The sequence below is a fragment of the Protobothrops mucrosquamatus genome, unplaced genomic scaffold (assembly GCF_001527695.2).
Source record: "Protobothrops mucrosquamatus isolate PMUCROS unplaced genomic scaffold, P.Mucros_1.0 scaffold1956, whole genome shotgun sequence".
NCBI lineage: Eukaryota > Metazoa > Chordata > Lepidosauria > Squamata > Viperidae > Protobothrops > Protobothrops mucrosquamatus.
This window is the reverse complement of record NW_015388075.1, coordinates 86178-109000: the sequence shown is the minus strand read 5'-3', so window position 1 is coordinate 109000 and position 22823 is coordinate 86178. Positions and strand designations below refer to the sequence as shown.

General features: G+C 44.1%; 1 protein-coding gene across 3 annotated transcripts in view; it reads right to left on the bottom strand.

The window, feature by feature from the left end:
* MAPK6 (mitogen-activated protein kinase 6) overlaps window positions 1-22823 on the bottom strand; it is a 28099-nt gene that overhangs the window by 3853 nt on the left and 1423 nt on the right. The window contains exons 1-4 of one of the 3 annotated variants that reach the window (XM_015823712.1): window positions 13087-13177; window positions 4090-5321; window positions 1501-1645; window positions 626-790 (exon numbers count right to left, since the gene is read on the bottom strand). In XM_015823712.1, coding sequence (XP_015679198.1) covers window positions 626-790; window positions 1501-1645; window positions 4090-4644 — 865 coding nt within the window. In that variant the 5' untranslated portion in view covers window positions 4645-5321; window positions 13087-13177. Of the gene's footprint in view, window positions 1-625; window positions 791-1500; window positions 1646-4089; window positions 5322-11305; window positions 11446-13086; window positions 13178-22823 lie in introns of those variants that run through there. The other 2 variants (XM_015823710.1, XM_015823711.1) reach the window with 2 other exon arrangements.

Here is a 22823-nt window from a genome sequence, read left to right as displayed (position 1 = left end):
TCTGTAGCAGAACATCCAGATTCAGCCACAGTTTCATTCCATACAGCATTAACCTTGTGAACTCTCAAGCTTCCTCCTTCCATTATATATTCAAGATGGACAGTATTTAATATTTATTTGCTACGTATATGTAGGGATGTGGGTCTATACATATATTGTTCATAGTATGTTTAGGTGTGCGTCATCTGTTTCACTTTGAGAGCGGGCAACTAAATTTCATTTTTGATGTGTGCCATTGTGCCCACAGTAAAAAAAAAAAGACAATTAAAGGTTATCTTATCTATTTTATCTACTGCCCATTATGATGCAAATGTTTCGGCCCTTGATGGAGAACAAATCAACTCCTCCGTGCAAAAGTGCTGAATTTCTGTTGTAACTCTTTTGAGTTAACAGCCCAAGGAGAATAATAGATGCAGACATACATTTGGCTCCATGATGTTCCGGAACTGGAAAAGAGCAGTACATGGTATGCCCAGAGGTTTGTTCTTTGTTTTAGAGGGCCTTGTACACTGTGCACCACAACAGTCAAAGTCATCCTGACCACAGGCTCAAAGTCTAACGTAAACAAGGAGGAGTGAGGAAGGGGGGAAAAAAAAGAGAGAGAGAGAGAGAAGAGCTGCGTTACCTTCGGGGCTAATGCCTGGGAGCAGCTGAGTTAAAGGTCTGTGTGGCTCAGTCATGTCGTTTTTAATGTAAACTGGGATTACACTAAGAAGTTCCTGACGGTCCTCCTCATGCACAACGGGAATAGATTCCAAAATCAGCTGCATCTGTTCAAGTTCATGGGCGCCTAGAGGAGCAGACAAGAAGCAAAAACGTCAGCTACATTTGAGAACCGTCTAACTCAGTGGTTCTCAACCTTTTTAATGCTGCGACCCCCAACTGGCCGTAAGTCGAGGACTAAACCGGTCGTAAGTCGAGGACTAAACCGGTCGTAAGTCGAGGACTAAACCGGTCGTAAGTCGAGGACTAAACTGGTCGTAAGTTGAGGACTACCCAACCGGTCGTAAGTTGAGGACTTTTCCTGCCCGGGAGCGCCGCACATGCGTGGTTCCGCCCCCTGCGCCGGCTGAGGCGTAGCTGGCAAGTGGCAGAGACGGAGCAGGCCGACCACCAGCTGGCCCAGCCCAAGGGAGGTAAGGCACCCGCTGGAAAAGGGGAAAAAAATGGCGGACAGCCTTGCTTGGCGACCCCCGTGAAATGGTCGATCGACCCCAAATGGGGTCGCGACCCATAGGTTGAGAACCGCTGATCTAACTCAAGGCTACTCCCTTGCTGTTGGATGATCGATACCTTTAAATAAACGAATGAATATGACAGTACTCTGGGATTCCTTATCATGGCACCCTCAGCAGGCACCGTTGCCCCCTGGAACCTTCCCGTAGCCGGGACGTCGCTATCCACCACCCATCTCTTGGGGCAAAGGGGCTTCCCTGCCACCCATGGCATTCATCCGCCCGTTTTTAAGGGACAGGGTTGTATCTGTTAGTCTTTACCAACCTGCAAAGAGAGTTTTGCCTGTCAGCATTTCAGCAAAGATGCAGCCTGCAGCCCACATATCAATGGCTTTGGTGTAGTTGTTGGGTGATAGCAAGAGGCGAGGTGATCTGTACCATTTAGTTACTAGTCCTTCAGAAAGATGACCCTGGGAAACAGAAAGAGAGAGACGCTGCTTGCTTTCGATTGGATCCCCGTGCATTCCACCTTCCTTCAAGCTCCTCCTGCCATTTATTCTGCTGGGTTGCCACAAGCATTTTTACAGAGACGTGGCAGTGAGTCTTTCAAGTCTCCGTGAGTTGCGCGGGCTCTGGGGAATGGGCCCGACTCCACCCCGATACCAAGCCTCTATCCTGACTCAGTTTAGCCTGTACTCATAGGGTTATTGTGGTGGCCGGAGCGGTTTTTAGTCATTCTCTGGAAGAGTTTTCTTACGTCATGAAATATTTGCATAATCAACCAAATCTTGTACAATGCTTGCAGACTAATTCTGCACTATTTTTTTTCCGTTTAAGTAAACATGACAGTCAGTCTGGCGTTGTGGTGAAGGGGCTGGCCTAGAAATCAGGCCTCCTTAGGCATGAAAACCAGGCTGGGTGATTTTGCACCAGCCCAGCCCACCGTGCAGAGCTGTTACTGTGGGGAAAGTAGGAAGTGAGAGCATTATGTATGTTTGCCCTCTTAAGTTATGCATAAAAAAGGGCAGAATAAAAATCTAATGATGATGATGGTGCAAGCAGGCCAGATAATAATAATAATAATAATAATAATAATAATAATAATAATAATGATGATGATGATGATGATGATGATGATGATGATGATGATGATGATGTTAGAAGGGACCTTGGAGGTCATCTAGTCCAACCCCCTGCTCAGACAGGAGACCCTACACCATTTCGGACAAATGGCTGTCCAGTCTCTTCGTTAAAACCTCCAGTGTTGGAGCATTCACCGCTTCTGGAGGCAGGTTGTTCCACTGGTTAATTGTTCTAACTGTCAGGAAGTTTCTCCTTAGTTCTAGGTTGCTTCTCTCCTTGATGAGTTTCCATCCGTTGCTTCTTGTCCTGCCTTCAGGCACTTTGGAGGATAGATTGACTCCCTCTTCTTTGGGGCAGCCCCTGAGATACTGGAACACTGCTATCATGTCCCCCCTCGTCCTTCTCTTCATTAAACTAGATATACCCAATTCCAGCAGCCGTTCTTTATATGCTTTAGCCTCTAGTCCCCTAATCATCTTTGTTGCTCTTCTCTGGACTCTTTCTAGAGTCTCAGCATCTTTTTTACATCGTGGTGACCAAAACTGGATGCAGTAATCTATTTTTCACGAAAGCCTTTCAAATTACTTTTCGTTTGTGCACAAGAACCTGTATGGCATCCATTAGGGACTTTTTAACACTTTACTATTGTATACATGGAGATACCTGCAACCCTATACACCTCAAATGCTTTAGCCTGCTTTAGGAGGGACAGATATATAACTGAGAACCAATTATTTAATTGTGTGCCTAGAAACAGACAGGTGACAATCCCTGGCCTCTAAGAGTGAGCCAGCATATCAATTTTCAAAGCCTTCAGGAGCATCAAAGTCTACAGCAAAGGCTACCATATTTGCTGCTGAAGGGATCGGTTTTAACAGTGCTTTTATAGATAACAATCCCAGCTAGGCTTCTAAAGCTATAGAACATTCTTCTGCAAAGAGAGCCCTTGTGGAGCGAAATTCATAAATCAATCAAACATGAAACGGAAGCTGTCTTTTCTAAGGCTATCAAGGGCAGCCTTCCTCAACACCTCCCTAAAGTGTTAGGCTTGATGGCTGGTCTTCACACCAGTGATTAAAAACATCTCCAACAAATGCCGGAGATACAGGACTGTCCAAGAAAGAGACTGTACGTTATCTAACCACGCTAATGTAAAGGATTAATGTAAAGCAGCTAAACATGCTGACCGAAGAACAAGATTTTGCACGTCGCTTTTATGAAAGGATAAAGAATCTTGCTTAAGATGCGCACGTGGTCTTGGCAAGATTCAAATGCCCAAAGCATGAAAGCCACAAAGTTATGGAAAACAAAGATGATCAGAGGCTAAAGCATGTAAGGACTGGCTGCTGGAATTGGGTATGTCTAGTTTAATGAAGAGAAGGACAAGGGGGGACATGTTAGCAGTCTTCCAGTATCTCAGGGGCTGCCCCAAAGAAGAGGGAGTCAAGCTATTCTCCAAGGCGCCTGAAGGCAGGACAAGAAGCAACGGATGGACACTAACAAAAGAGAGAAGCAACCTAGAACTAAGGAGAAACTTCCTGACACTTAGAACAATTAATCAGTGGAACAACCTGCCTCCAGAAGTGGTGAATGCTCCAACACTGGAAGTTTTAAAGAAGAGACTGGACAGCCATTTGTCTGAAATGGCGTAGGCTTTCCTGCCTGAGCAGGGGGTTGGACTAGATGACTTCCAAGGTCCCTTCCATCATCATCATCATCATCATCATCATCATTATTACACCAGATATTAAGCATCACCTGTGACAAACTGGTCTGGAAATGTGTCTGCCCCCCCCATTTTAAAAGAAAACAGCTGCTTGTTTTTATTTACCTTATGAGAATAATGAGGATCCATGATCCGCGCAAGGCCAAAGTCCCCGATTTTCAGCACCAAGTCTTCCGTATTAATGAACAGGTTTGCTGGTTTGAGGTCTCTATGCAGGACGTTGGCCGAGTGAATATACTTGAGCCCCCGTAGCAGCTGGTACATGAAGAGCCGAGCGTGTTCTTCCAGTAAGGGCCCCTGCTCCACCAGGTTCGCCAGGTCGGTCTCCATGTACTCTTGGACAATGTAAACACAGTTCAGTTCTGTCAGAGAGCCAACGTCATCGGTCAGCTGGCTCCCGTTGGGGCCAAGGATTTCAAAAACTTTGACAATGTTATCGTGGTCGAGCCTCCGGATAATTTTGATCTCCCGCAGAGCATGCTTGACGCTCTGAGGATCGGAGAGGACGATCTTCTTGACGGCCACTCTCTTGTCACAATCGTTGTCGACGGCAGAAAAAACCAAGCCGTTGCCACCACAGCCCAGGGGTTTTAAGTCCATATACCGAGAACCTACATCGAAGCCATGAATGTTCATCAGACTTTCGAACTTCTCTGCCATCTTTTTGCTTAAAAAGAAAGAAAAGAAAGAAAGAAAGAAAAAGAATCCGTATCCTTTTTCCTCCCTCTTAAAACTATTACCGCTCCTACAAGTATAGAGAGATGCTTCCACTGGTGGACTGCCGGGCTCTTGTAGAATAGAAGAAGGCCAGGTTGACTGCTGGGTGGCTTCTTGGGGCTCTCATTCCAGGGTCAGCCAGTCAGGCTTGATGGTTTCCCCTTTTAGAATTAAGAACTTAACACGCTTTACAGATCAGGCTGAGTAGAGAGAAAGAGATCGCAGCATTCATAGTTCGAAGGAAGGTGCAGCACATCCGCAGACATCCAAAGGAAACGCCGGGTAAAATCAAATGGAACGAAGTGGCATCTTATGCCCTTCGCTCTACTGTGCCAAACTGGTCAACATTTAACAAAAATGTGAATAAATAGGCATGTAATAGGCTTGCGTTAACATCCTCCTCACAGTGCAGATACATTCAGTGTTGGACTGATCCTGAGCAGCTTCATTCTAAGGGTGATCTTCCTCTTCTCCACCTCTGTTTTACAGTCTCGTTCGCTAAGGAAGAGGGGACCTTTTATGTTTGTGTGTGTTGCAGGGATGCTGTTAGTTAATGATCAGGTGGCTCCAGCTCACCACAATCACAATCAAAGCTACCATCCATCTTAGTCTGTGAAACACTGAAGGAAAAAGAAAGAAGCCACAGGTAAGCACCCCAAATCATTAGACAGGCTTAAAATTTAAACGGCATCGTGGTTTTTTTCTTTTCTTTTTTTTTAAAATCGCACACAGAACTAGACATTAGGAACCTTTTGATCTGCTGGACAGACCGGATCCATCACTGATCTCATTCCAACCCAGCAGATTCTATCTCATTATGTGCTTTTCACGGATAGGAGCTTCTATAAAAAGCTATAAAGTCAAAACAAATCCTCGCCTGTCTAAATAAATATATCGTCCATCCCTTGGGGAAAAACCTTGTATTGCTCTGGATTTTTTCAAAAAGGTGAAACTTTATAAAGGACTCACTTCACTACTTGAGATGAGTCGTTATGAAAAATAATTTCATATTTTTTTTTAAAAAAAAAAACATAGTCCCGCTGGGGGGCTACTTCCTAACAAAAAAAAAAGTGTGAAGAAGCCAGTTATAAAAAGCAAAAGATTAAGCACTTTTTACGAAGAGGAATGAATCTGAAATAATTCAGTCTGCCAATCGGTCCTGGACAGGACTTTCTGCATCCATAATCAACTGGGGTGAAAACAGAATTAGAAATCGAGGTATTTTGCATGCTTAGCACATTCCAGGAAATACATGCCCCTCAATAATAAATGCTATTTTAGATGAAAGTGGAGAGCAAAGGACAGCGATTATTTCTAGGTACCTCTTAGTTAAACATTTTCAATAGTGGCTCATAGCTGCACGGAATGTGAAAAACCTATAAACTATCTGCTCGTACAATTAAAGCAACCCTTTTGTGGATCCCCCATATACCAGCTACATGCTCTGGTTTCCAAATGCTCCTCTCCAATGGCTCAGTTTCATAGATTATGACAGGGGTCTTCAAACTTGGCCCTTTTATGACTTGTGGACTTCAACTCCCAGAATTCCTCAGCCAGGCACGCGTGCCTGGCTGAGGAATTCTGGGAGTTGAAGTCCACAAGTCATAAAAGGGCCAAGTTTGAAGACCCCTGGATTATGACTTCGCTCGATGACGTCACTTTCTATGGAGATGCCATTATTTTAGAAAGTCTTCTGTTACATTACAACGCTATCTTGTTCGCCTCTATTCTTATTCCCCTCAAGAACTTCCGCCTGCCATATTTGGCTGTAGGCACCAAACCGGGTGTTCTGAAATAGTATCACTCAAATGTGGCTGAGGTTTTTAACAGGAAGAAAAGGGCTCAGCTTGTTGCTGCACCACTAGCTGAAAAACTAGTAATATCGGTGTCAGAAAAAACAACTGTCTCTAAAGCAGCCCACTGCTTTTTCCGCATGGAAACAGAATCAACCGCCAATCGGGCAAACTCATAACTTGCAGTTCGATGTACAGGAAAACGGTTCACTATTCTTTGGTAGTCAAATAAAAAGATATGCCATTTAATTAACGGGTTTTTTTCCCCTGCCTTTTATTGCTAACTGTGCAGATTGTCCACTCAAGGACACAGCCCAGTTCACCCTTTTCATCGTCTCACACAACTTGAACTTCAGTCTGAAACTATTTTCCAGTCAGCCACAAGTTCTTGCTGCCTATTTTGCTCACAAAGTGGGCCTAGCAAAACCTTGGGGCTGTTCGTTCTGAAGCTAGCTATACTTCAGTCACGGCTTAAAAGTATTTTTTGGACCGAAGACGGCAAGGCACGGAGTTAAAAGTTTCCCTCTGTGTCAGATGCTCCTGCATATGTTACAGCAAGAAAGAACACCATTCAATATGGCTCATTAACTCTTTTTCCCCCCAAGTCATACGGTGACCACAATATGTATATTAAGCAAGCAGACACACACACACACAAAAGCTTTTAACATAGCTTTCTGGTTCTTCTACCTGGAAGAAGCTACTCAAAATTTACCCAGACCTTATGACATCATGAGTCATTAGGCTTCAACTCTCAAATTCTAAGAACAGCCCTACCCAACTTTAAAAGCGACTAGAACAAAACCTCCTGAAATAAAGCATGAGTAACATTTGTCCTCTACCATTTTCACCGCTTTTTACGTTTACAATCAACCCACAAAAGGTCATGACAAATTGTGTTACCTGCCTGAAGACAACAAGAACCAAGGGAGATTAGAAGCTGGAATTTTCATGGCCTACATTTGTTTGCTCAAGCCACACATGGCTGGCCCACAACAAAACTTTGGGAGTTATGTCACTATACAGCACAGCTATCCTTCAAGAATAAACAGACTAATAAAAGATGTCCGGACTTACGGCAGAGGCCATAATGGATCTCTCTTTCACACACATGCACACCAATCTTTACAATATTTGCAGTCCTTCATTTTCAGCTCAGCTGTTTTAAAAGTGTAGTCCAGGGGAAGGCAACTATGGCAACTTTGGTGTAGTCAGTAAGTCAGGCAGTTTTTTTTTATTATTAGCAGCCCAACAATACATCCATTCTAGTAGAGAACAACTAGCCACGTACATGGTGTTGTGCAGCTTTATTTATGCTCTGGATACAGATTTACATGTCAGGCACAAAGCACAGACAGACACACACACACACACACACACACACACACACACACACACACACACACACAAAGCTTTAAAGAGTTCTGCATTCTTTACAACATGATCCTTCCAAATTAACCTTAATTCTTTTGCCCATCTTTGTTGGGAAATGTTACCTGCAGCTGACCATTTCCCACACACTGCACCGTAAGGAAGGCAGGCCGGCCGGCAAATACAGGTAGCCTTCAACTTACAACAGCTCATTTAGTGACCGTTCAAACTGACCACAGCACTGAAAAAAGTGACCTAGGACCGTTTTTCACACTTACGACCTTCGTAGCAGCAACATGCTCACGTGATCAAAATCCGGACACTTGGCAACTGGTTCGTACTTATGACCACTGCTATGTCCCGGAGTCACGTGATCCCCTTTGGCGACCTTCTGACAAGCAAAGTCAATGGGGGGCAGACTCACTTAACAACCTTCTTACTAACTTATCAACTGCAGCAATTCGCTTAGGAAGGTCGTTAACACGGGGCAAAATTCACTGAACAAGCATCTCACTTAACAGAAACTTTGGGCTCAGTTGTGGTTGTAAGTCAAGGACAGCCTGCGTTAGGGTTGATTGATTTAGAAAACTTAAAAAGGATGAAAAGCTTCTAGCATTATTAGATTTTTAAATAAGGTTATTGGATAGGCAGTGACAATGTCTTTTTACAAGGAAGAATTGGGAAGGAAAAAGCTGTTATACAACTTGATAAAACTCCCAAGCCCCATCTGTGTAACACGGTGAGAGCGCTTCTGTGGATTTTTTTTAAAAAAATATCAGCCACGTTGCAAGCCGTAGGCAGTGAGTCATTGTAAGGACTCCTGAAAACTGCAGCCCTTTCTCAACCTCCCACTTAGTCCCCACACATTCTGAAGGCCAAGTTACTGTTAATTTACACATGCTCCCTCTGATTAAAAGTCATTAAAATACTTTACTTTCCCCATCGTAAGCGAAAGATTATGCATCCCGTCAACACTCAGATTTCAAGCTCTTGAAGAAAGAGATGCGGTTTGATCTTTGCCCAGTTTACTTCCAAATAAACTTTTACTTTGTAAACTGTGAATAGCTGGGACAAGTTTCCCACTCTTTCAGAAAGTGAGGCCAACCACAAAAAAAAGAAAAAAGAAAAAAAAGGTAGCAGCATATAACAGAAATTACAACTAAACTGAATTACTTTGCTATGGGTAGGCTACTTTAGAAATTAATGTATATTTTAGTGAAAATTTCCTGGACTGAAATAAACCTGAACTGAGACTGATTTTAGTCTTGAGAAAGTACTGTGTTCACACAGCTTGCTAAACCAAGGTTTATTGAACTGTAGAAGATTCCAAGCTAAGAAATAGACAATAACTAAGCAACTATTAGTCAACCTAGCCTAAGATGTTGGGTGACTCCAAACCATCTTTACTGTCACAGTTCAGCTTTCCTACTTAACTGTGTCCAATCTGGTGTAGTAGTTAAGGTGTCAGGCTTCAACCAAGAAAGCTGGGAGTTCTAGTCCTGCCTTGTGCATGAAGCTAGCTAGGTGACTTTGGGCCAGTCACGTTCTCTCAGCCCTAGGAAGAAGGCAATGGCAAGCCACTTCCCAAAAACAATACCAAGAAAACTATAGAAGCTAATCTAGGCGCCTATCTTTCCAAACGAATGATCATTTAGAACAAGCAACTTTATTCATTTATTTATTCAAATATCCCAGTCATGCGTAAATTCCACTGGTCTCTGGAGATAGTTTTAACCAAGAATGATAACTATTCTGTAAAGATAGTTATACATTTAGAAATAGAGTTTCCTTCTAAAGGAGGATCTTGAGCTGCCTTTAGAGTTTGGAGGGATCTAACCCCTATCTTGGTTTGTACCCTTTGGGGGGGAGGAAAGGCTGCGTAAGATGGACAGTGTTTGGATTAAAGACCCAAAGAATGGCACTTTCTTAAGAGAAGATGAATTCAAATATAGTTATCTAGCCACCCCTACTTCGGAGCACAACACTCACCCAGCTATAACCTGCTTCTCCTTGCAAGGGAGGGTGCAGTGGTCTTCTGAAAGCGTTACCCAGAGCAAAGACACCCTCCCCCCTCTATTAGCAGGTTGGGCTCTCTAAATGGGAGGGTGGCCAGAGCCAATGGGTCCTTTTGAAAACCCAACCGAGGCAGTTCCTAATCCCATCAGGACTAAGAAGGCAATAGGGCTGGGTTGTTTTTTTTTTTTTTTTTAATTTTAATCTGCAAAGAGCAATACCAACAACATCAAGGGGGAAAGAGAGATCTAATTAGCAGCGACTTAAAAGAGTACCAGAGCCCAAGTTTCCCCCCCCCACACACACACACACTGGATCCCTCTGTAACTTGACACAGACCCCGCAGCTGCTGCGGGGGCTAAGGAGAGCCCCCCCCAGGAGGCCCAGCAATGAATGAAGGGTGTCCGAAAGGCAAAGGGGAAGCCGCCAATGCCGCAGTCTTGACTGGCCAGGGAGGGGGGGCTGGCTGGCTGGCTGGGGGGGGGCAGGAACTGGCAGAGACAAGGAGGAAGGCGACTCTTGCCAGGGACGTGTCACATCTGCCACCCCAACATCTGCTGGGACTCCGTCTCCGGCAATAAGACGTCCCCCCACCACCACCCTGTATTAAATTGAATTGATTTGCTGACCATTTGGTAGCCAGCGACCACTTGGAAGCTGGAGCCTTTCTGGGGGGGCATTGTGGCTTTCCCCAAAAGCCCACCAGCCTTTCTTGAAGTCCCCCCCCTTACCCTCCACTGGCTCAGCCCCAGATCTCGGGGGGTCCCTTCCAGGCTGATCCTGGCCTTTCCATGGCCAAGAAGCAGGACTTACTCCAGTGGGCAGGCGGCATAAAGGGGGGGGGGCACAGGTCTTTCCTTGTGTTGGGGGGTCCCAAAGACTGCCCAACCCCTCGCCCTCCATCCCCACGACCACCTTTCCCGGGGGGGGGAGGGATTCGGGAGGCAAACACGTGGCGTCGGAGCGCCTTCTGCTTCAGCGCCAAGATGCCGCTTCTCCCAGCTTCCCGGAATCGCAACCCAGGCTCTCTTAACCCAGCGTGTCCCGGCGGGATTCTCACGACCGCGGGGGCAGCCAACCCGCGTTTTCCCCGGGTCGTGGGAACGCGGCCAGGGGCGGCCCGGCGCGACCACGCCGAGGGGACGGGGGGCGCCCGGGGAGCCTGGCGGGACGCTCGGGGAGTCGTGCCCGGGAGGCTCCCCCAGCAGCCGGGCAGCGCCGGCCGGCGGAGAGAGGCAGAGCCGTCCCCGCCCGGCCGCCCGGCCGGCTTCGCCGCACTGCGGAAGGCTGGCTCGGCCGGTCTTCCCGGCGCCTCGGGCCCGGCGGGGCGCGCGAGAACAAAGCGCCTTTGTGCAGCGGAGGCAGCGAAGGAAGGCGCCCGCCCGCCCGCCCGCCCGCCCGCCACGACGCCCACTCGGCCGACTCACGGGGCTGCCCAGGCTCATGAGGACGAAGAGCAGGAGGAGAGGAGGACGAGGCGCAACGCCGCTCACGACACCGCCGCCGCCGCTCCAGCAGCTGCCGGGCCCCGCGCGAAGGATCTGCTCGGCTCAAGCGGCGCGGCTCCTTCCGCGGCTCCGGCCATCTAACCCGGCGGAGAGGGCGAGAGAAAGGGGAGGCGGGGCCCGGGGCGGGGCCGCGCGCGGGAACGCCCCCCCGGAGGGAGGAAGGCCCCGCCCGCTCGACTCCCTCCTTGACCCGCCCGCGCGCGCGCGCGCTCGCTACGTGGCGGTTGGGCGCGAGGCGGTTCGAAAAGGGAGCGCGGGCGGGTGGGAGCGGGGGGGGGGAAGAAACGAAAAGGCAGCTCGCGCACGCGCACTTCCGCGCGCCTGAAGCGGAAGAGAAGGAAAATAATGAGCAACGTGAACTAGCCTGACATAGAAATACAAATATATGTGTGTGTTTATATAATATGTGTGTATCACGACATAAGATGAAATACTTGTAACACACTCACAAAGATGCACATGTACAGAAGTATACGTGTGTATCACATAATGTATATAATTCCATAAGATAAAATAGCCTATAACACACACACACACATATATACTGCTCAAAAAAATAAAGGGAACATTTTAACATGGAACTGAAGGAGTTTGCCTTCCCTTTATTTTTTTGAGCAGTATGTAAACACACACACACACACATATATATATATATATAATCACCTAGCATTTTAACTCTGATGACGTCAGCAGTTTGGCTGATGAAAGCTCAGTAAGTAACTTTTTTACTCACAGGCTTGTTTATATTAAACAGTCCTGTTTATTTTTATCCTGGTGTTCGTTATATACACACACACACACACACATATATACATAATACACACACACACACATATGTGAACTGCAGTATAGCAGTCAAAATACCAAGGTGCATCAACCAGACCGGTCTGTCCGGAAAAAAACTTTCTATACACACACATATATACACATACACACACATATATATACACATACGCATATATATACACACACATATATACACACACACACATACATATATACATAATACATATACACATACACACATATGTGTGATTATAAGTAGAACTGCAGTATAGCAGTCAAAATACCAAGGTGCATCAACCAGACTGGTCTGTCCGGAAAAGAACTTTCTATACACACACATATATACACATACACACATACATACATACACACACACACATATATATACACACACACATACACGACAGCATACTTTTCTCGTATTTCCATAAATGTAGAAGATACCCACAGATGATAGGGCTGTATGTATTTGTATATCTTGTATATCTGTCTGTCTGTCCCTCAACACACAACACCTGGCGGTCAGCAACTCTGCAGCCCTTCCAAAGCGAAGGGAACCGATCCGCTGGTTTCTGAGAAGCAGCTGCTGCTGATCTCAGCTTCTCCCAATCCCGACACGGAAACTGTCCAAAGAAGAGTGGAAAAGCTGGACTTGTCTTTGAGGGCAATCAAGGCCAGGCCTTTTGAAGTTTTTTGGAAAAACAACTCACTGAAAAGCAGAAAAAGTCGGCAAGAGAAAGATCCCTAAGGAGAGACGCCATGGCTGGGGGCACGAGGGGAAAAGAGACTGGACAGTCACTTGTCTGAAATGGTATAGGATCTCCTGCTTGAGCAGGGGGCTGGACTAGAAGACCTCCAAGGTCCCTTCCAGCTCTCTTTTGATTAAAGCTCGACCGATCAATGGAAGGCCTTACCTTGCTGTCCGGTTCGGTTTCCTTATTTATTAGACTTCTTGACTGGTTGGTAACTACAGTTCCTTGGGTGGTGCACCAAAGCAGTGCACCTGGCTGCCAGGGTGGCATTTACTTTTGCGTAAACAAGTTTAGGATTGCGGGTGCAGCTCTCATCTTTACCCCACCTTTGCCATTCATAATCCTACCTGCTGTTGCTTGGTGACTCAAAAACCGGCTGCATTTAGCCCGGCTTATTGGGGTTAGTGCAAATAGGGCTGTAATCTAAACAAATCTTTTAAATAAACCCCTTGCATCTGAAAGAACTTCAGGTTCTTCTCCTTTGCTTTCTTGCTTGCTTTTCCTTTCCTCCCTGATCCATCTGTTTTTCCAAACAGCACCTCTTGACGGCTGCCGGATGGAACTCCTGGTAAAATAAAATGGGTGCAATGAAATCTTTTACACCATTTAATTCAGTTTTCTGAGTGGTAGTGCTGTGTCATTCACGGAGGAGAAAAAAAAGTCACTTGGAAGAATGGGACATGCTTTGCGTGCAAGTCCAAGGTTTAACTGTTTTGTTAAACATGAACTATTTTGACTGAGCTGGAAAAACTCCAGGTTGAAACAGAACGGTTGCCAGATGAAGTAGGAAAACAGCTCCCTATCTCCCTGGGGTGATGATCTTGCCGGTACTAAGTGCCAAAACAGGGCATTTATGAGTTTTTAACCTCTTCTAACCATCCCCTGCTCCCAAACAAGAGTAAACTTCATAACAGAACAATGTGGGGGTCATATTATGCAATCAACAACGCTATGTCACTTATTAAGCCAAACCTAAATATAACCACAACATTAAATATAAAGAAGGCTAAACTAATGACAACAGATAGAACGACCCGCCTTAAAATTGACAGTGAAGGTAGCAAATTGGTGGGTATCTTCTGCCTTTAGCATCACCCATCAACAGTACAGGAAGAAGCAGTCAAGAAATATGCCATAGACTAGCACTTGATAGACCGGCCAGGAAGACCTTGGAAAAGATATTCAGATGCCATGATGTGTCTTTATTACAGAGATCAGAATTTGGCAAGCCATGTCCCAAAGGTGCTTTTTCAAAAGGCAACTGGACTTCCTTTGTTTTTCCTTGAAGACGTTTCGCTTCTCATCCAAGAAGCTTCTTCAGAACTGAAAAAGCACCTTTGGGACAACCATGATCTGGATGACTGAGAAGATTAAAATGGATGGGGTTTGGATGACCTTAAGGCCATTTGGCAAAATGGCTCCATGAAAGTAACACCTAGCCATCTGGAATTCTTTCTGCTATCAGATTTTTATGATGGCGGATTGATAGGAAGACAGTGTGCAAAGTTTGGGGTTGAGCCTATTCCTACAAATAAAAAAAAATATTGTTGTTGTTATTGTGCTAAAACATTTGTTATCTAATCAAGGACGGTCATAACGCTTTTAGGAAACATCAAATCAAGAAAATCGAATGTAGGCTTTACAACAAATGACAGTTCCAGTCCATTAAAATCAAAGCCATGGGTCAGAGAACAGAAATGAAACAATCCAATATCTGGCAAGGCCAAATTAAACTGGCACAAAAAGATCTCTCTCAATATTTTTAGAACCACATCAGGGAAGGGACCAGACAGATGTTCCAAAGCAGGAGATTTGACCATTTTAACAAATCACAATCATCTTACTCCATCCTGCTGGCTACGGAATAAAGAAGAGTATCTGTGATGAATTTCAGAGGTTGCATACACACCTTGTGTTAAACTACAGTTTTCTCACCATGATTGCTTAATTAAACCACATTTGGCAGTGTCCACAAATTACATTAAGTCTAAAACAGTCACAAACATAGGCATTATATAACACACACTAAGGTCACACCAAATAAACAACAATAAAGTTTAGGATAGCGTTTTTTTTCAACCTCAGCAACTTTAAACGTGTGGACCTCAACTCCTAGAATTGGCCTGGGAATTCTGGGAGTTGAAGTCCACACATCTTAACAATGCTTTTCAAACAATGCTTGAAAAATATTGCAGTAGGGCACCCTGATTGCTCACAACAGCTGAAGTCACCCCATCAGGGATAATCTGGACGAAAGGAAATTAGAAGCCAACCAATAAAGAGGCAAATAATTTTATCATAAAAAGAGGTAGGGCTGGTGGGTTCTTCTCGATGTCACCAATCCGGTTGAAAAAGGCAGGAAAAACTACTGCATCAAATGGTGGATGAATATCAATCAATCAATCAATCAGCTGGCTCTACATTTTGGACCGGATTGAGTTTAAACTTGGTATCCTTTAAGTATGAACTGTTTTTGCAACTGTCAACCAGGTTCCTAGCAAATTGAAGGCATCGAATCACTCTCCAGAAAAATACTGCTTCTTAACCTCCACTACCCTAGCTCAGTTGAAGATCACAGTTCAAAGCTGTTGCAGAAAGTTAATAGATAATGAAAATGATAGGGCGATAAAGATGGCCAGGTTGTCAGAGGTGTAGCACATATTTTCCGCAAAACCCGCGTTGAATTAGATTAGGAAAATTCCAAAAATTTCCAGCAGTGCATAACAGAAATCTATAGGCTATATTTAATTTAAAAGGGATGGGCCAAAGGTAGAGACAAGTGGAATAAGCCTGGTGTTTTTTTTTAATTTTGATCCTGCCTTTATTGTTTTTATAAATAGCTCAAGGCAGTATCTTTAATACTCCTTCCTCCTCTTCTTTTCCCAACAACAACAACAACAACAACAAAAACAACAACAATAACAATAACAACAACCCTGTGAAGTGAATTGAGCTGAGAGTGAATGACTGGCCTAAAATCAACCAGCTGGCTTTCATGCATGAGGCAGGACTAGAACTCTCAGTCTCCTGGTGATTGACACCCAGCCGGCTTTTGTGGCTAAGGTAGAACTAGAACTCACCACTTCTTATTTGCTAGCCTGATGCCTTAACCTGTAGTAGACCAAGATTTGATAGTGTTTAATAATTGCAGCTACTTAGCAATGCAATGTGGAGAATCCAAAAGTGTTGGTCGCAAAGCAGATTTTGTGATCTTTGGTGATTATTCCATTGATTTAAGAGATACTTAGCATGGAAGCCAATAAGTTCAGTGACTGGCTTTTCCTGTATAACCTGTAGCTTTCTTCAATTTTTTTTTTCCAGGTGACTCATGTTTTCCGTCTCTCCCACGGTACACGCTTCTGTTGACCCTAATGCTTCATTAACCCTGCTCACCTCCTAGTCTCCCAGCCTGTCAATAGGGCACCTTCTGCAGAATAACCTGAGGTTTACCTTTTGCACAGCCCTAAAGTAGATTTAAAGGTAGCATAAGAAGCAAAGAAAACAGCTTCCCCTCAACTCCATTTGCTGCACTCATCTGGACCTGCTGTATTTTGCCTCATTGCTCCATCTTCGGTGGCCCACAGTAAACACTGCAAGGTCTTCTTCTATAAGACTTTGCTCCATGGCTTTATTCAATGCGAACTGCTTTTCTCTCCGAATAAAAATAAGGGACCCACAATCCTAAGTAGAGAATACATCTGTAGAATCCCAGAATTGCAGAGCTGGTGGAACCCTCTGCCAATGTACAGAAAAATTAATTAAAATTAAAAACCTCCAGAGATGGAGAAACACCTCCACAGATACATCCTTCCATTGTTGTACTACTCTCACAATCATTAAATTTGTCTTTATAACTTTAGTCCTCATGTGTTGAATGGGGTTACTCTCAACTCAAGAGTAAATAGAAACTTACCCTCAGGCCTAGAAGTTTTATGATGTATTAGAACTGGGATGCTTTTGACCCAACCTTTATTAGGTTCTTCACACAAACTTAGCATGCAGCTGGTTGACTTGCAGCTTTATGGGATGGAGAAACTCAGCCACCACAGCTTAGTTAATCAAATCTAGTTACAAAATAAGGACTCAACCTGCTGTGCCTCCCAGAAAAAACGAAACAGACATGCAGGAGGAATGTGATAAGTAGAGTGAAAGCACAACAGCTCTCATGTAGGAACCAGCAACTAGTACTGTACTCAGAAGCTGGCTGTGGTTGAGATTGAGGTAATACATAAGTGGGATTACTGAGACTGGATTCATCTGTTGTTGTTCAGTCACTAAGTCGTATCTGACGCTTCGCAACCCCATGCACAACAGCACGCCAGGACTTCCGGTACCCTCCTCTACCTCCTCTACCTCCCACAGTTTGCCCAAATACTCTTCCATTGCATGGATGACACTATCTAACCATCTCCTCCTCCTCTGTTGTCCTCTTCTCCTTTTGCCTCCCATCGTTCCCAACATCTGGGTCTTTTCCATGGAATCCCTTCTTCTCCTTTGGTGGCCAAAGTATTTGAGCTTTCAGCTTCAGGATCTGTCCTTCCAAAGGACAGTCAGGGTTGATTTTCTTTAGGCTTGACTGACTGGCTCTCCCTGCAGTCCAAGGGACTCACAAGAGTCTTCTCCAGTACCACTGGATTTATACCATAGTCTTAATGTTGTTAGTACATTAATACATTATCTGAGTTTGCAGACTATTTATGCATTCCCTTTGGTCAGCTGGTCACTAGGGAAGTACAAGAATAACACACTTTTCCCCCCATGAGAATTTCCCTCCCATCTCCCTGAGAGAGATTTCTAAAGCTGATTTCTTTTCACCACAGTGAGTGAGACTTGGTGGGTAAAGAAATGCAGAAAAATGCCTTGATCCAGCACTGCTCATTACTCTGACTACGTTTGCCCATCATCATCATGGCCTCTCAAATGTCCACTAAAGTTGAGAAGATTGCTTGCCTGGAGATTTTCAACTACATGCAGTGTCGATAATATTGTACGTTCAACTGCTGCCTAAGAAACGCTCTTTGCAAGTATCCGAGGTTATTCAGATTAAAAGAAACTACTTGGGGAGCCTTGCATTGAGAATTCCCTGAAGACTGAGGTGGAAACATTTTTGGCAGATGTCTGCTATTGTGTTCCAGCTCTCCCACATTGTTGAACGTCTTCACCAATAGAGAAAACACGGTCCAATCTTTCCTCTCCCTTCAAACAACAGGGGCCATAATCAGATTGTCTGGTAGGTTTTTCTGAATGGAGGGGGATAACTTATTTGGATAAGTTGCCAAGGACAATTAGAGCTGTGTAGTTGTTTAAATATATGCATGTGCGCGCTTGTGTGTGTGTGTCCAAAATGAGAGACAGGAAGTAGCATCCATTGGGGTGCACATTTCCTTTTGTGCATTTTGCACGTAATGGGAAAGAAAACATGCCAGGTCGTTACTTAATACTCTTCTCAAAACGCAATCCATTTTTTTAATGGAGCAGGTTTCATTCGACTCGGTGGCAATTATATCAGAGTAAACATATTCAGGATGATCTTATTCATCTTCGGCAATTTTCCCCGATCGTGGTGCAACCACATCGGCCAACTAGCAAAACAGGTTGCATGGAGATTGGTAGTAGATTCGATCGTGTGAGTTGCAGGGCAATTTTTTTTTAATGCAGAAATGGATTGAATACTGCAGCCAATTTTGGTCACCGTATTGCAAAAAAGTTGTTGAGAGTTTGGAAAAAATTCAGAGAAGAGCAACTAAGATGATCCAAGGCCTGGAGGCTAAAACATACGAAGAACGGCTGCGGGACTTGGGTTTGGCTAGTCTAAAGAAAAGAAGAAATAGGGGAGACATGATAGCAGTACTCCAGTATTTGAGAGGCTGCCACAAAGAAGAGGGGGTCACGTTATGCTCCAAAGCACCAGAGGGAAGAACGAGAAACAATGGTTGGAAGCTGATCAAAGAGAGAAGCAACCTGGAATTAAGGAGAAACTTCCTGACAGTGAGGACAATCAACCAGTGGAACAGCTTGCCTCCAGAAATCGTGGGCACTCCATCATTGGAGATTTTCAAGAAGAGACTGGATATTCACCTGTCTGAGATGGTGTAGGTTCTCCTGCTTGAGCAGGGGGCTGGACTAGAAGATCTCCAAGGTCCCTTCCAGCTCTATTCTATTCTATTCCCAGAAACCTAAGGTCACATTAAAGAAAATCCAGACTTGACAAAGAATTATGACATATTGTTGGTAACAACACATTAAGTCTTCCCAGAGGAGGAAACATGTTACATTTCTTCTCCTGGGAACATCTGCGATAAGGATGAGAAGTTTTGGTAACCGCACTGTAATAAGCAAATTATTTCTCAAAAGCTGTTTAATTTCCTGCCACGTTCAACCTGCCCAGCCGGTTTTCAACAAGCAAAGTCAACCGGGGGGGGGGGGGGAGAGCCAGATTCACTTAACAACCACATAATTCACTTAGCCACCGTGACAAAAAAACCCCCCATAAAATCGAGCACGGCCCATCTACTGCTTCCTTAGCAACATAAATTCTGCTCCCAATTGTGGTTATAAATCAAGGACTGCGTGCCTGGCTCCCCTCTCTCTTATTTGAGGCTCCAGACACCCAGTGAAGGCTCACCTGAGTCACACTTACCCACTTACTTTACCAGCTTCAAGACAATTCAAAACTGTGAAAATAATTTCCTTGCTCAGCCTCTCCCCACTACTACACCTTTCCTCCAAGGTGGAGTCAACGTTCACGGGACAGCAAGCCGTCTTGCTGATGTCCTTCCTTACCCCAAAGTGTTCAGTTTTCAGTATTCTCACTTGTTTGCAATGGCGCTCAGGAGAAATTTACGGTGGCCCACCTGAGCTTGAGACTAAAACGCAGAGAGGGAGAAAAGCTGTCTCAAACTCAAGGCATTTAACGGTAACAAAATCCAGCCCCTTATCTGGAGTTTTATGGCAGCAATATCACATTATTGGGCAAGAAACATACTTCCTTCTAGGTAAAAGATGTAACATTAACTGCAATTTAATTACCGCCGGATTGAACTACCCAGATAAAATTCACTGTCAGGAAATTACTGCTTGAGAAGGGAATTGCTGTACTTTTTCAGGCCAAAGGCCCATTTCGAAACCGTGGAGAAACTGGATTTCAGAGCCTCAAGGAAAGATGGCTATAAAATGCCCTTGGTATCTGCAACGCAAGCATTGCATTTAAGGAAACAGATGCGAGTGCTTTGTTAGGTAATCACCTTTGTTCCTACCCAGTTGCTGTTTGGAAACGTAGAGGCTTTTTTAAAGCAGAAAGAAAAGACAACAATAGATTTAGTTACTGGGCATCAATTACACTTCTAAGCATCTCTTGCAGAAATCAATGTGAGGCCACTAAACCAGCCTAGAGTAAGCCCTGAAGGAAATCTCAACTGTGAATCTGTGAGAAACGAGATGCTCTCCCGATTCTCGTTAAGTGAAACCAGCAAACTCAAGTCAAATTGTTAGGACTGTGCAAAGCCAATACTCCATCCCAGACAGTGGAGATCTGTTGTCCAAGGTGGTCTGGGTTTTTTTTAGTTAAATTAGTGCCAGCTTTAAGATCAGCTTGTTCCACAGCACTTGAGACAGTCTGAGCTCTTTGAAACAGAAGCAATCAATCAATTTTGTTATCATCCTGGATGAAGGCAATAGAAAACCACCTCTGTATGGAAATCATATGAATTCATCCACGCAACCCCCGGAAGTTAAACTTTTTGAAAGAGTTATATTTTTAGAGGGGGTTTTAAAATAATTTTAAATTTTTTAGACCAATTATTAATATTTGCCTTTTAATTAAGTTTTAATCTGTAGTTTTGATATTTTGTATTTTTATCTGGTTGTTAGCCGCCCTGAGTCCGCAAGGAGAAGGGCGGGATATAAATATAAATAATAAATAAATAAATAAAATAAAAATATAGAGTAGCATATTATGTCGCGAGAGAGTAAACCTCCAAAGCACCTGAGGGCAGGACAAGAAGCAATGGATGGAAATTAATCAAGGAGAGAAGCAACCTAGAACTAAGGAGAAATTTCCTGACAGTTAGAACAATTAATCAGTGGATGACTTGCCTTCAGCTGTTGTGGGTGTTCCAAAACTGGGGATTTTTGGGGGGGGATAACCATTTGTCTGATACAGTATAGGGTTTCCTGCTTGAGCAGGAGGTTGGACTAGAAGACCTTCAAGGTCCCTTCCAACTTTGTTATTCTGTTAAAGCCTTTCCCTTTTGAGATACATCTTCTCTTTTCAGAAATGGTGCTAAGGAGAGAAGGAACAGTAAATAGAACAAGGTTTTCCAGAGTGTTCAATATTGACCTCCAAGGGTTCATGGGCCTGTCTAAGGGGACAGTGTTGTTCTTATTGTTCATAGTACTAATAGTTAAAACAGTACTATTAAATTATTTTCATATAATAAATGCTTGGGGGTTGATGAACAACCTGCAACTTCTTGAAGAGGTTGATCAGTTGAAGAGTTTGGGGACTTCTGATCTAGAATGTCCTCATTTCTCCACTGTTCCCCTTGTTTCTCACCCCCTTGGGCCCTTCAACCCTTCTTCTCTGGAGAACAGACATGCCTGTTCCAATGTCTATGGAGATTCCCCATCATCCAGGTTGTGGTTGTCCCAAAGGTGCTTCTTCCAAAAGGCAACGGGACTTTCTTGGTTTTTTTTTTCTTTGAAAACTTCTCATCCATGACGTTTTTCAGTTCTTGGATGAGAAGCGAAACATTTTCAAAGAAAAAGCAAGAAAGTCCAGTTTCTTGGAAGAAGCACCTTTGGGACATGCCTTTTCTAATGTTTTCCTAGATTCTGCTGGCCACTTTCTGGGTGCAAGGCATTGCCATTGAAGTAGATTCTCTTGTTCCTCCTGTAGGTTTCAAAGAAATGAAGATCTCTATTCCTACTGTGCTGCCATATCACATGTCAACCTTTATGACAGCTTAATTTAAGTGACCCTGCACGGAATGGGATGTCCCATCTCCGATTGCTGCTTTACAACCCAGCTTTGGTTTATGTTGCTATCAACTCCAAAGGCAGAGGGTGGGTCTTCTGAAAAAGCAAAGTTTGGATGTTGACCTGAATCCATCAAGTGCCTGATACTGGAATTATTTTGCACCGAGCAAAGTCCTAACTATAGCTTACATAAATACATATTTTCCAATCGTTGCACCACAGGTTTCATCGTCGTGGTGATCATAGTGCATCAGGAAACCAAGGATATTTTCTCCTTCAAATGCTTTTGTTTACATCTTTATTGTTTTTATGATTTTATCTCAATGGATCATCTTGATAATCTGTGTTCGTTGACATGGCTTCCCTGCCTCTGTCTGTATCGCTTCACGTATTCATTTTCTGCACGCAAGGGAAGTACAGAGTGTTCTGTCATCTCTGATCCCCTTATTCTGTTGTAAAGATAATTTGATTTGGGTTTCAGATATGAGCTATGCAAACAAGACACGGAGAATTCCTGTAAACATTTCCCTGCATATCTTCAGGAAATGCAGGCGAGTCAGAGAAAATTAAAATAATTCAAGGCTTGATGTTTTGTCTCTCTCAAACCAATGAGAAAAGTCATAAGATGACAATGGCTCATTCGGCGCGTCATCCTGTTCTTTGTAATTACAGTGACTTTTAGTCTGAAAATGATTGTCCAATATATGCACTCAAGTTAGGATCCTTGCTTGAGGTATTTTTTGCAAGGTGCAGTAAACATATTTGAGGTGGTAACATTTACTGGCTATCATTTAATATAGTTAAATAGAACCTGATATTGGAAAATATTCAACTATTCCTTGTTGGAGGTGGGAACAGCAAGAGATGTTGGGCTGATTGCATTAATGTTTTCTGAACCACCAAGGTGGTTATTGTTGAAGAGA